The sequence below is a fragment of the Amyelois transitella genome, chromosome 24 (genome assembly GCF_032362555.1).
Source record: "Amyelois transitella isolate CPQ chromosome 24, ilAmyTran1.1, whole genome shotgun sequence".
In the NCBI taxonomy this organism is placed as follows: domain Eukaryota; kingdom Metazoa; phylum Arthropoda; class Insecta; order Lepidoptera; family Pyralidae; genus Amyelois; species Amyelois transitella.
The window spans coordinates 2,264,076-2,278,746 of NC_083527.1; the positions used below are offsets into that span (position 1 = coordinate 2,264,076).

Here is a 14,671-nt window from a genome sequence, read left to right on the forward strand (position 1 = left end):
GTTTACAAAACTTGAACAATAAGATTTATGATAATTATGATTATAACATAATCGTAGAACAAAATCTGATACATAAACTTAAAATTTTGAGAATACAAGAATAACATTCAGCTTCATATTTTATATTTGGAGCTGTAATTTTTCAAGTTCTTAACTAGGTCTTCTTCCTTGTCTTGTCGAAGGGGTTGTAATAAAGTACTCAAACAACACGCTATTAAAATCTCTGGAAAAACACTTCAATTTTCCTTTGATTTAACTTCAAGTAAAATAACAACTATAAAAATGTTGCATGCGTATGCTCTATTTCCAACTACTCTACATTAGTGAGAGTGTTCGTTCGGTTTTTGAACTTTTTGCCCGCCTCGAAAGGGTAACAACCGCATTATGTGTGCATGTTCGAGCGCACTGCAGGACTCTGCTGAAAAATAATAGACACATTTTTAAGTTTATGATGTCCTAGTAACTACGTTAATAGAAATAATATGCCAATGCGGTAATTAGTAGTAGTTTTGGCTCGGTATCCTCAGATTGCATAATAAAAATATCTTTAATAACAGGTTAAATTCTAATATTTTCAATCAAACCTTTGGTTTGTATAAGGTTATCAGCATAATTTGCCGATCTCCACATTTTAAAAAGGTCATTCATTATATACTCGTACTTCTTAACATTACACCAAGTAATTTTGTTCTTGCTGTACAAGTTTCTAACAACCAATTGTAAACTTAACATTTTATGGCATCAAATTAATTTAAATATATTCAATGGTCGGCATAAGGAAACAATTTTACTATGGAATAATTTTGTTTGAAAGACTTGCGCTTTGTTGTATACGTTGAAATAATTAATATTTGTACATAAACTATAGAGTTAGCAGTTATGGCGGCTGTAAACTATTGACAATGGGGTAAATATGACATAGTGTAAGTAGTCTAGCTACTGTTATAATTTTTTGTTTCTATCGGTATTAAATTACCATCATCTGTGTTATGAAAACTTGGAGGCAACATGTTTTAAATAGGTATATTATGGGATATCAGTTTTATTTCATTATACAAAAGTATTATTATGCTGTACAATTTTAATTCGATTTTTTTTGATTTGATTTGATTTTTCAAAGTTATATTTTAATTTTTTGTGAGATCGCAAAATATAGGTCTTCATTCTCATTACGTCTTAAATATTAGACTTTAAAATATTTGTGTAATGTTAATTACTAAGAGGCATCTACGATGTCACCATTAATTTTAGTCCTTTTAGCCCGAAGTCACCTCCTACAACATTGAAGATGGAGAGGTTTTCTGAAAACTAAACCATATAAAGCTTTTATATATTCTTCTTCATCTCATATTGAATATTTTCTTTCAGGTTGGTTCTCAGCGTGTGGTTGTCGGGGCGGAGCGCTAGCGTCAGCGAGGGGCTCCATAGCGGCCTTGTTGAGAGCGCGAGCCTTCGCCCTCGTGTCTCCACGGGCGATATCGGCTTACCGCGCGCGGCCGTCATCTGGTAAAGACATTGGCTTTATGTTACTTTTTTTTTAAATGCACACCCTTAGAATCGGTGGTCCGATTAGACGTCGCATCGTATGTATCTTATATCTAATGCTCACACGTTTTGTCTTTCACTGTAATGTTTTACGAGAAGAGGCATTAGAATACTGTAAAAGCAGGTCTGTTCTAAATTTTAAGTAGAATAAAATGCACTCTTTGTTATAACTTGAGTTCTATCTAAACCTTTTAACTACTCTTTCTTCGATTCGATGTCACTAACATTTTTGCCCGCTATAGTCTTAACCACTGCTTATTGTCAAATAAACCTTTCAGACAGTGGACGCGTAGGTGCTCAGTACGAACGGGCTGCAGCGCGGCCCGGGACTCCTCTCCGGCTGGCCGGGGTCTTTGCAGATGGCAGTAAAGCTAAGGCACCTAAGTATGCGCAGCTCATCGATCCGCAGGGGAACGTAAGTGTTGTTTATCTAGACGATGTTATTTTGTTCTGCATTCTCTTTCAAGAATACGGTGGCCAAAATTAATTCATGCAAATCGCTTATGTATGCACAGCACAGCTCATCGATTCACTAAAAAATATTTATTCTGTTTGACAAGACAATGTCATTGTCACCAATATCATCAGTTGGAAATCGATTTGCGAATTAATTCTACAGTGGCTCGTTCAAGAAAGAAGCCTATTAAGAAAATAATGTTTATAACCCATTTTATCTTTAATCGATTTTTTCTAATCTTAAAAAAATAAAAGACATTTATTAATTATAGTCAAATAAAATGACTTGCCTCTAGTCCAGATAACCTATGTACCTACTGATGTTAGCAATTTTGTCGCTAAATATAATACAACACAATAATCCAATTTATTAGTCTAATGATGATTTAATTGGCATTTAATTTAAATATAAGTACTATGTAGACTGGAGCCGCAAGAGGGTGCTTTAATTTTATAGTTCAGCAAGGTAATTAATCTTTGTGTGGTCCAAGTTAAAAGTTGAAGTAAATATGCTTTCGCCGAGAAAGGTATCTATATTTAATGTTTTAAACGTAAAAGATGCTTTCTTATCAGAGCCTGTTAAGACATAACATAACGTTTATGGCTTCTTTCATACGGGACAAATCTCAGAGATTCAGCTAACTTCAAAATTAGTTCGAGCTGTGTGTGTGTGTGTGTTAATTCAAAGCGACGAGCATCACCACTTATGAGAGCGACGGGCATAACTATGAAATAGCAAAAGGCATCAAACATCAGAAAGATTCATCTTATTCTTTCTTTTATTAGTCTTCGTTACATCATCACCTCTCTAGTATCGAGCGCGGGTTGTGCCTTTGACCCAGGATTAGTGTTGACTGGACCTGGACCCTGAGTTTAGCCAGGTTTAATACGAACTTACTCACATTAGACTTTCGCAAGATTTGTAGGGGAACCTAAGCCATTTTGGTTTATGGAAAAACGTGGGCCTCCTTGCGCGTCACTTATCACTCGGGCACCTTATTGAATTGATCTCTAGCTCTCTTAAATACTCACTCAAATTACGCTTATCCTGTCGCTTAACGCGGCCTATTTTTATTATAATGGGTATCAAGGTACAGAAATCTGGGCATAACGCTAACGCTTATGACTTGAGACATCTCCTATACAATACTTTACTAGTAGTTTATTACATTATTAATACAGATTAATCAAGGTGCAGACAGGCAAAAAGAAACCGACTTAGAACCTATTGTGCGGACTCGGTCTGCGATTCGATCAGCCCCGATTCGATTTAAATGATGTACCTATTATAAAGCTATCCAATCAATTTGATGCGAGTTCTGAGAGGGGTGTATTCTTTTACTCGATTTTTGCGATTTTATGTAAATTACTTTCGTTAGATTTAAAATCTTATTAGATCAGATGAATGGGATTTATTTTATTACTTTTTTCTCTGCGCAGATTGGAAAAACTTATATTTTGAGATCCTTATATTTTGTCACTATCTGAATATCAATTTCAATATTAATTCATCCATCCGATCCGCCTCAAGAATGTTTTTACACTACTTATCTCCAGTTGTTAGTGCTTTTTCGCCTTATATTGATAATCTGTGCACTTAAAATTGTGTTTGGTACTTCTATTATGTAAAAAATTTATTCTTTCATTCCGCAACAGGTTCCTCTTTAGCATTTGTTCATTTTGATTTTTTACAAAGGTTAACTTATTCCTTTCTTCTCAAAATTATAAAGATTTTGACAAAATCTATGCTTATCTAAACGTTGGTGTTAACCGACGTAAATGTATATAAATAGAACTTTAATTAAAACTCGGGCGTAGAATCCATCTTCAACCTATTATACAGGGTTCATTAATATCCTTCAAAGCCTTAGCAAGGTACAAATAGAGAAAAAAATGTTCCAATGGGATGTTCTCCTTTGATCCAGTAAAACCCGATGCCAGTTCTTAGTAGATTGTGATTTTCATGAATTTCGTTCCAAGTGAGCGAAAATATAAAAGTCTTGAAAGAAAGATAGGCCACGTTCAGCTGTTAGGCTTAATGATACAATTGAAGTCTTAAAAGGACAAAGGTCACGATTAGCTGTATGGCTTTATGATGGAATTAGGATGCAAATAGTGACAGGTTGCTAGCCCATCATCTAAAAGAAGAATCCCAAGTTTATAAGCCGATCCCTTAGTCGCATTTTACGACATCCAAGGAAAAAAGATGGAATGGTCCTTTTCTTTTTTATATTGGTGCCGGGTACCACACGGTACAATTATTAACCCTACTGTTAAATAATAATCTCGCATTTTTAACATGGACGGTCAACAGATTTATCTGATGTCTGTAGATTATATCTTAATTTGTATATTTTCTTTATACGGCGCGGGCTGAGTAAAAACTCTTACATAATTTTGTTTCAGACATTACACGTCTGCGACTACTCATTAAGATTTTAATTAAGTTTTAAGTACTTCGTTACTTATTTCTCTTTGGTTCAAAATCTGTTGTGTTTGTTAAAGACAATATACGTTTAAGCGCTACGTTTCTTTAAATTACTTACTAAAAATTAACCTTTAGGTTCAAAGTGAATTAAACCTACTAAATCACCTAAACGATGTTTCGCTAAAGATTAAAATGCATTTTCAAAACAGTTAGACCTTTGCAATTTTGTAAAAATAAACAATATATCTTTCTACTTACAATGTTCAAAAGAACATTAGTATTTTCATTTATTTGTTTAAAACAAACACGTTATATTCATATGTATGATACCTATATCTGTTTGTTAAAATTAAGTCAGGTTAATCCTGAGGACTGAACATGATAATACATATATTAGTTAAGAACTATTCAAAGAAATATTTTGATATAAATTACACTCTACCGAGCGATGTTGGGCCGTCTAACTAGTAAGTAATATTTATTTGCATGTAAAATGTAAATAATATTAATCTTTATTCAGTCAGCATATGGTATAAATTCCAACGCATGTTAATGTTTATTCATTTCTTATTTATGGTAATTTCTATATCGCATAAAATGTTATATTCTATGCTTTTCTATTGTGAGCTGAAGGTTTGGTTAAACTTTAATACAAAATTTATAAGTTTCAATGGAATTTCCTGGTTCTAAGCTCCTTGAAGCTAGCGTGGATGCAACCGTCACACACATCAGGAAGATGATGAAGAAGAAGAACCTTCATATTATGGATGTCGTGAAAAGCGATTAAATGAACTAAGCACTAAAGCTTGTATATAGTAAACTTGCCACCTCTGCTTGCTTCTGTGCTTGAAATCTTCGTGAAATTTCGCTCACACGTAAGAATACTAAGAAAGATATGGAGTACTTCTCATCCGGGGGAAAATTTTTGTTCCAGTAGGATTTGCGATAAAGCACATTGCGCTTGCGCAGCCGCGGGTTAAAGCTAGTATATTGTTATGAGAAGGGTCAGAAGTGTAATGTTAACAAAGCAATTGTCCACTTTCTAAGTCGTAGGCGCTTGTTGGATTTTTGTCAAATAACGTAATTGCTAAATTAGGCTATTTTCTTTCTAGAAGAAATTACAAAAGAAAGCTAAATTATATGTTGTGACAGAATAATACTGTTATAGAATCGAAGTTTATAATGGTATTATTATAAACAAAATATATTAATCATAAATAACTGTTCCTACAAAATCTGGAATCGTGGCAAAATTGTGCAAATTGTGCTTTTACTGCCAAAACCTATACAATTTTTATAGATTAACTGAAAATTGTGTCGAAACTTTACATAATTCTTATACAATTTTTAATTGAAATACGATTTTCTTCACATTTCATTTTATTTTTATATTTTGACAACTCGATGTGTGTGTTATTTACTGCCAAAACCTATACAATTTTTATAGATTAACTGAAAATTGTGTCGAAACTTTACATAATTCTTACACAATTTTTAATTGAAATAGGATTTTCTTCACATTTCATTTTATTTTTATATTTTGACAACTCGATGTGTGTGTTACAAAACACCATACGAATTAAAAGTTAAAAGCAGATAAAAGTTGTTTGAGACGTGTAAAAAGCAACCGATCAAGTTAAACTCATTAAAATTGGTTGATTTTGTATAGCTCCGCTCCGAATACTCCTGATAATGATAATATACCTGATAATAACCTTGAACTACCAAATGAACGAAAAATACAAACTAAGTGACTCGATCAGATTATATATTTGTAACCTTAATATGATTCAATGATTCCTAAATCTTTTCCACTATAACAATAAATCGTTAGTGAAGCATCAAATCGTTACATTGAAGACCATAAGTACCGAACAAATAACAATAAAATGTAAAGCTATTGATAATTCTATGCCTGCCTTAGCTTTTGATAATACTTCTTTTCTTTTATGCGCTCCTAGTAACTCTAAAATCACTGCAATAAGGCTTCAAATAGGCTAAATACAATTTTGAATCAAAGACAATGGCCTGTCCACGACATACAAAACTATGGGTCATACAATAATTCAAATTCACAACACGACTTTCCATACAAAAATTTATTTGCATTATATTTCATCAATGTTCATTTAAATCTGGACCCTTTCCCTCTACTATAGAATCTAATGTTGAAATGTAAGGGCGAATCTTGATAAGGTTCTGAAGAATCTAACCACAGTAAATATACAGTTGAGAATTTGAAAGTTATTCGGTTTTAGAACGTATAGTTTGGTGATAAAGTTGCTATGGCCAATGAACCGAATTCTATATTATGTTTGTGGTGCTATATCTTCGTTTCGGACTACTTTCAGTTCAGACTCCTTGGAAACGGGACTGCATTCGTTTTTCCACCAGTTTTTTAGTTAAGGCAGTAAAAACTTTATTGTACATTTGAAAGCGCATATTAAAAATATATGAAACAGTATAAAGTACCTACAAAGGAACGCTTACCTCTTGGTAGGATCTTTTCCAGCCAACCTGAAATTAAGGGGATAACATACAAAATAGTAAAACGATAGCTTATATTGGAATTAATATAGTAGGTAAAAATCTAATTCCTCTTTATGAAGGAGAGATACCTAGGACCTTTCTTATTATAACCTATCTTATTATAAAAGAAAATCCATGGGTACTATTTTAACTCAAGTACCTATTTTGGCGCTTAAGGCTAAGAGTTAATGAGATATTCGCTCAGCAACAACCATAAACCATACCTATTTTACATTCAACCGCCTCCATTATAAATTCAAAGGAGTTTTACACATAAACCTATAAAAAATAAATGACAAGTCAACTGACTTGAAGAAAATCAAAGGAAATTGAAGTTAGTTATTGTGAGGAGTTATTATTAAATGGCTAATACTTCAGGCGAGGAAGCAATTATGAGCGCATTTAAACCTTACGACTGGCTTGACGAAGCAGTCATTTACAACAAAAGGTACGAGGTGATCCCAGCGACGTGGTTCCGAGAAAATGCTGACGTCCTTGTCTTGCTCTTTACGGCCAAGAACGTAGACAAAGACGGCATCATTGAGAAATTCTATACCATTTATGAAAATGTCAAAGCTGGAAACCTGCCTATAGAAGTGATTTATGTGCCCATGGATGATACGGAAGAAGATATGATACAGTGTTATGAACGCCAAGCGAATTGGTTTACTCTTAAGCTTCATGATCCCCTGGTACATTCTCTGAAGTTCGTGTATGGAATTACGTGTATTCCCCATATTTATGTGTTAAAAATAGATGGTTCTATAATTTCTTCGCATGGTATTTTGGATTTAGTCAAATATGATAAGAACGCAGTCCTGACCTGGTTATCGACCTCTTCCACGATGAAACAACATAGAAAACTGATTAACGAAACCGTTTATGATAAAAAATGGAGATATGCCGTGCATGAAGAAAATTTAGAAGGCGATGCGAAGAAACATGACTATAATCGGAAATTCAGTACCGCAAACTGATCGACAACTAGGCAATACAAAAAAAGCGTAATATACAAAAAGAACAGAAAACATGTGGATACATAATATTGTTGAATATGTGTGTAACCTAAAAAAAACTTATTAAAAAATGTGGTCAAGTTGTGCCTTAACCATTTTGTGTGTTCCATCCTTGTCAAGGGGAGTGCTAACCGTCTCTCCTTTCAATAGACACAAAATGCTTAGGAATTTTATCTGTATATATAGTCACAAAATGTAAAAATTTCGATTGCGCGATTTAGTATAAATATTATTTTAACTAAAATAAGGACTTCTAATTAAATGAATCAAAGATGATAATGGTAATAAATTATTTATTTTCAATAATTTATATCTTAAAATATCCTTTTTTTATAAATGGAATATTTAAACAATGAGATTTTGAAAATTGCTTTCAGGTGGCGATCTTAACGCCATCTAGTTTCGTTCATCAATAAATATTATTACAAAGGTATTGAATAATCTTTTTGTACAAAGTATACCTTAAGGGATTTAGTATTCGATCTAAGGTAATTTAATAGAACTAAAAAATAGTGTTTTTTAAACTGGACGTGGCATCGTTATAGAATAATACCTTTCATGGCTAGAAGTACCTAGGTAAGTACAAGTTAAAATTCATGACAAAGATTTTTGTAAATCTAGGTACAAATGCCATCATAACGAAATTAGATCCAAAATTCATACAAACCGATTAGGTAATGAACCTGCCTAGGTCTAGACGTTGCACCATTGTTAGGACCTAGATTTAATTTGGCCACAGAACAAGTTTGGGCCGTTCGGGCCTGCTACTTGTAATGATTGATCGCCGACAGTTTAATTAAGTAATGAAATCATTCCGTGGTAGTTGAGTGGAGTTCCATATAGGTAACTGGTTTTGTATTTGATGTTCGGGCTGTTGAGATAAAAAAAGAATGCAATAGAAATTCGCCGCTATATTAACGCTATAGAGTTCCATGCATGGCAAATTGATCTACAGTTGTCTGTACCGGATGAATTCCTCTTACTGTGGTGGTACTCTAGTTTATTATTAAATCAATGGTGTAAATACATACAACCATACATAAAATCGCGCCTTTTTCCCGGAGGGGTAGGCAGACGTTTCGGGTACTCTTCACAATGGTGAAAATATCTACAAATAGTATACATACATACATATAATTACGTCTTTATTTCTAATGGGGAAGACTAAGAGTTTTAAAAATATCGCAGAGATTTTTTTATGTACTCGCTAAAGGAGAATGTCTGTTCAGTTTGTTATGTAGACTACTAGCGCCATCTATTACCAAATAGCTAGTTTTACTCCTTATCTGTTTTTGTTTAGTTAGCTTAGATTTGGCATTAGGTTTAAATCCCTATTCTCAAAATACCTACCAAAGTAAATACAAAAATATGAACTTACGTGACAACTATCCATTAGTGGTCAGGTCACGCGATCGAACCTCCTTGACCTTGTTTTAGGGGAACAAATCAATTACGGTACTAGAATCTAGATCTTGTTTCTTCTGGCGTTAGCCCCGGTTACATCCTCATCTTTCTGGAGAAGAGCCCGGGATGCGCCTTTACGACCATGATCTTTGGATTGGGTGAATCAGGTTTTTACATGAAGCAACTCCCATTTGACCTCCGCAACTTTTGCAGGGGAATCTAATTCATATTGGAACATGGTTACACATTCAGTAGATTTAATATGCAGGTTTCCTCACATACCACGTATCTGGTTGCTATTCTGTATCGCCTCCTACGACATCTATTGAACTTGCAGAGAACCAAAGTTTACAGTCAAGTTTCAATTTACCAGGCGCCCATATCTTTACAGGAGCTCTTCGTGCCTATTAACACTAAAGGAGAGCTATACGAGGTATGCCCTGAGGAGTTGTCACCTACGGACTGGGAGCCAGCGGGGGAGGCGCCCCCTCCACCCGAGGCGGGTGTGCGGGCGCATAGACTACCGCATCTCCTGAGCTTGTGGCGACTTCCGGCGAGGGTGCGTCTTCTGGCTGGGACGGTGCCGATTGAGATGGCGCATGATGTTGGAGGTAAGATTTTCCTTTAAACATTTTTTAAGAGTATAAAGTTTCCATTAGGTCTGTAATAAACTTAAATTTTTTGGTATTAACAATCCAAATAAATTAGTTTCAGTAATTTCGCGAACGTTAAAATTACTTTATGTAAAAATTTCACTTACGCACTCCAGAATGGACATCACACGCTTCTCACTCCAGAGAAGTGAGGATCCAAACGAAACTTACGCCAGGAATTTAGTTAGCTATTTTAGGATCAATCAAATTTAAGGGTGCTCATAAACTTATACAATCAATACCACGACACCATTACAACACAAGTCAAAAATTTATTTTTCAATTCCAGATGATCTTCTGCTGCGGGCGGCAGTAACAGAGCCAGTATTAGTGATGTGCACCTTACCGGAGTACGGGTCAATGCCTTCGAGCCCCAGCAAGCAGGTGGACCCCCGCTACCACGCCAAGGAGAGCCTACAACTCCTCCCTCTCAACAGCAACGTTAAGATCCGCCGGACGCAACTAGGCTTCGAGAGCGAGAAGAGGATGTTTCTATCAGCCCGCCTGCAAAAAGCGCTAACTTTCTGTCAACTCAACGTTGACAACTGGATCAGGCAGATCTCCTACGCCAACTCGACCGTCGTCAGCAAAGCCAAAACCGCGGATGACCTCATTAAAGAAGACCACGAACCTGTCAAATTTGAAAAAGAACGTAAATTCACTCTGCAAGGACTCAAGATTGATACGTCTAGACTTTTCGGGAAAAGCGAGAAAGTTCTCAAAGATATACCTGATGAAACTGAAGGATCAATCATATTTTTAAGTAAAAACGAACTCGAACATATGAATTACGACGTTTACAGTGACGATGAAGGAAAAGATGAAAAGGTCGAAGATAAAATAGAACAGGAGCAGTTTTCAAACGATAAAATGCAGGTTTTCAGGGAAGATTCTGGCCAGAAGAAGAGTAAATGGTTTAAAAATATCAATTTTTTAAAGAGCACCGAGAAACTAACTGATGAAAAAATTACTGCCATTGAAAAAAGTGAGAAATTGACTGATGTCAAAGATCCTTTTGATCCATTAGGAGAAAAACATAGTTCAATAGAGCGTTACCAAGATATGGCTAAGCTTATTGAAGACCGATTTGGAGCTACCAGGAAACATGACGGGACGACAGAAAAGAGCTATTCGTACAAAAGCCTTACGACGTCTTCATCCGATATGGGAACTAGTCAATGTAGTTCTAACCATAAGAAACCTATATTGACAAAGTCTGTATCCGTCCAAACAGGCATGCCAGATAACTCATTTACAACTGACGAAGATAGTGGCATAGCCATGAAACATGGCCGCAAGAATCTTAGCGTAGACCAAATCAATTATTGTGGTTCTATGGAGAGTGACGCAAGTTCCAGTAGAAAACTCAAATCTTTGGATGAAAATATGCTCAAAAAATCGTCAGCTACTAAATCTTCAACAAACCTTGAAAGAAGGCAAAGGATACAGCCAGACTTAATTCCAGAAAAAGCTATGGCTAAATCGGAGTCTTACAATCAAATACAAAGTTGTGAAGAAATCAATATGTTCGGCGTTGGATCTTTATACAATGATAGTGAATTTGAAATTAACTACAAACAACATTCCTTTATCACTGAAAAGCTGTGCTCAGAGTTTCACGTTAAAACCAAACGAGTTCTCAGTAAATCAACTTCAAATTTACTTCACCCAAAGAAGGCGACTGACAAGAAAGAAGGTAGCAACAGCAACAGTATGCCTACGAAAACTGAACGAGCGACTGATAATGACAAGCTTGTTAATTTCAGAAAGAAAATTGACAAGCCTAGAGCACCCACGCCTAAATCAGAATTAGAAGATGACATAACAGCTGTAGATATTTCAGAAGAAGAACCACAGACGCAAGTGAAGATACGACGGTCAATATCATCAATACAGAAACGCAAACTTCCTGTAATAGAGGATCTACCTTACGGTCAGGTCGCTGACGCTGTCGAAATTGAAGAAGAGAAGGAAGATTCCGATTCCAGTTCCGATAATATTTACGCAGAAATATGTACTCCTAATGGCAATAAAGTCAGTGATGAAGAAAACTATGATAATAATATTGATGTACTAGCTAACGATCCAGTGATTTGTAATGTTAAGAAAGAAGTTATTATAAGAAATGACGAACGTGCTCGACAGATGATTGAGAACCAAGAGAATCCTTTTAGGCATATAGAAGTTGTTGTTATTGAAAAAACAACGGATTTTGATTTGGACAATTCAAGCGTTACTTCCAGTGAATTAGATGACACAGAGAGTAGAAACGATGTGTCGATAGCTATAGATTCTTGGGAACGCGAAAAAGTTCAGTCAGATCCTAAAATTCACGCTATTAGACTAGAAATCACAAGTAACATGGATGATTATCCAGAAATTGAAAGTCAGAATGTAAATAGGACCGAAGTACATTTAAGTAAAGATAATTGTTTAAGTTTTAGCAACAGTATCCATTTGAATGGTACATATCCGAACGAGGCCATTTATGATACGTTAAAATAGTTTAATAAGCTTCTTCTACAGGTCTCCTGCGGTGCCGTTTGTTGATAGTGTGTAACAAAATGTTGAATCTGACACATTGATTCATATAATTTAGTCCATGGAAGATAAAGGAGTGAATAATGAAATAGGCAATGTAATGACGAATATAAAAGTTGATACAAAATTCTGATCAAAATAAATATCTGCGACTTAAGTGTGTAAGACATTGGGTGACTGGGAATTTGTGATAAAATTGATCATCATTAAATATTACCTACTTACTATACTTAGAACTTATAGTAAACTAATTTATCTATTTTTTATGATGTAGCAGACGTGGCAGGCCTGTAGACACCCATTATAATTGACAATAATATGTTCATCTACATTTTTTTAATATAATTATTTTCCATTGTAACTAAAGAACATTCATAACAATATCGATTGAGTCAGGTAGTAGTGTTATCGAATTGGTATGTTCAACCAATTTTAAAGAAGAAGTTTCTCAATTCGATTATTTTATGCTTGTTACGCTAATATGAATTATTATTTCGATTATTCTGAATGGTTTTAATTTTATCTTTCCAGTAGCTGATAATTTTGTAAATAAACACACTGATATGTTTTCTTTTTAAATCATTATAATCACATTCCTAATCACTTGATACTTTATAGCTATTTAAAATACCTACTGTATCTTGTATTGTAAATCAAGGCCTACCCGGTGATAATGAATGTAGTGAAAAATACTTTCATAAACAGTCGAATGAAAAGATTAAATATTTAAATTAAAATGCCCTTTGGCGCATTGGTTAATTGTGTTGCCTTCACAAACTTCTGAGTTCAATCCTTGTTTATATGAAGTTATTTTTCTGATTGACCTCATTGTCATAAATCACGCCTCTTTTCGGGAGGGGTAGGCAGAGACTACTCTTTCCACTTGCCACGATCCCTGCATACTTCTTTCGCTTCATCCACATTCATAACCCTATATTGGAATGAATAACTTTAAATTGGATTATAGCAAGAGTACTCGAAACCGCCGAGCTTGCATGGAAAGAGTTATGAATGAGGATGAAGCGAAGGAAGTATGCAGAGATCGTGGCAAGTGGAAAGAGGTAGTCTCTGCCTACCCCTCCGGGAAAGAGGCGTGATTTTATGTATGTATGTATGGATTATACAATTGTCGACAAGGACCTGAATCAGCATTATCTCCTACTATGAAATAATATATTTAATCTATAAAAAAATAATAATTTCACTACTGCCTGTGTATAACCATTTATAATTAATTAATAATGACACGAAGTGTAATTTATCTGACGCACAATTTAATATTGCAAATGTACTAATTTTAACAATTTTTTTGGTACCTTCATACTAATTTTGTATGTAAATTCAACTGTTTTTACGTAAAGGCCTTTGTAGCGCAGTGGTATGCTTGCCGTTGATTCAAAAGGATTAAGATTCGATCACCAATCACCTCATGACAATAAATACATACATACTACTTAAAATCACGTCTTTATCCATTACTAGGTAGACTGAATCAAACGGTCTTTTAAGATTGAAAGGCCACCTTCAGAGGTTTGTCTATGAATCTCCATTCCATCATTGATTATGCCAAATAGATGAACGTGGCCGTTTAGTCTTCGACAATGTCGAATCTGTCTATCCCGTGTGAATGAAGACGTAATTATATAAGTACAATGTCTGTATGTAGTAAGTAGGCAAAAATCTTTGCAAAAAACGTTGAACATTGAAAAAAAATTGGTTTAATGTTGGTTTAATCTTGAAATTTGTTTTATACAGCCAAAAGTACCCTGTGTTTCAAAATTAAGGCCTAAAACAGATAAATTGGTGCTATAAAGGTGCTCAAAACCCCCAGTCGTGCAAGTTCAAAAAATACATTTCCCAACATAAAAACATTTTAATATTTTCTCTTTTTTGTACTAAAATGAGCCGTAAATTTATTTTTTGAACTGACGTGAACGTAAAATTTAAGTTAGTTTTAAGGAACACATATCATATGACAATTTGTAAATTGATTGTATTATATAGTTTAAAATTTGTATTATACCTAACAATTAATGTTATTAAGTCTCCCCACAATGTAATTAATACGATGTGACATACGAATATACAAATTTATCGAA

At 34.6% G+C, this 14,671-nt stretch overlaps 1 protein-coding gene and 1 non-coding gene across 2 annotated transcripts in view; one reads left to right on the plus strand and one right to left on the minus strand.

The window, feature by feature from the left end:
• Positions 1–14,671, plus strand: part of LOC106135974 (uncharacterized) — a 99,952-nt gene extending 85,281 nt beyond the window's left edge. Inside the window, exons 3-6 of the mRNA XM_013336401.2 lie at positions 1,369–1,506; positions 1,824–1,960; positions 9,770–9,989; positions 10,321–14,671. Coding sequence (XP_013191855.1) covers positions 1,369–1,506; positions 1,824–1,960; positions 9,770–9,989; positions 10,321–12,536 — 2,711 coding nt within the window. The 3' untranslated portion in view covers positions 12,537–14,671. The remainder of the gene's footprint in view (positions 1–1,368; positions 1,507–1,823; positions 1,961–9,769; positions 9,990–10,320) is intronic.
• LOC132903360 (U6atac minor spliceosomal RNA) lies at positions 8,026–8,128 on the minus strand. The gene has a single exon (XR_009657387.1). It is a non-coding gene; the product is annotated as a U6atac minor spliceosomal RNA (small nuclear RNA).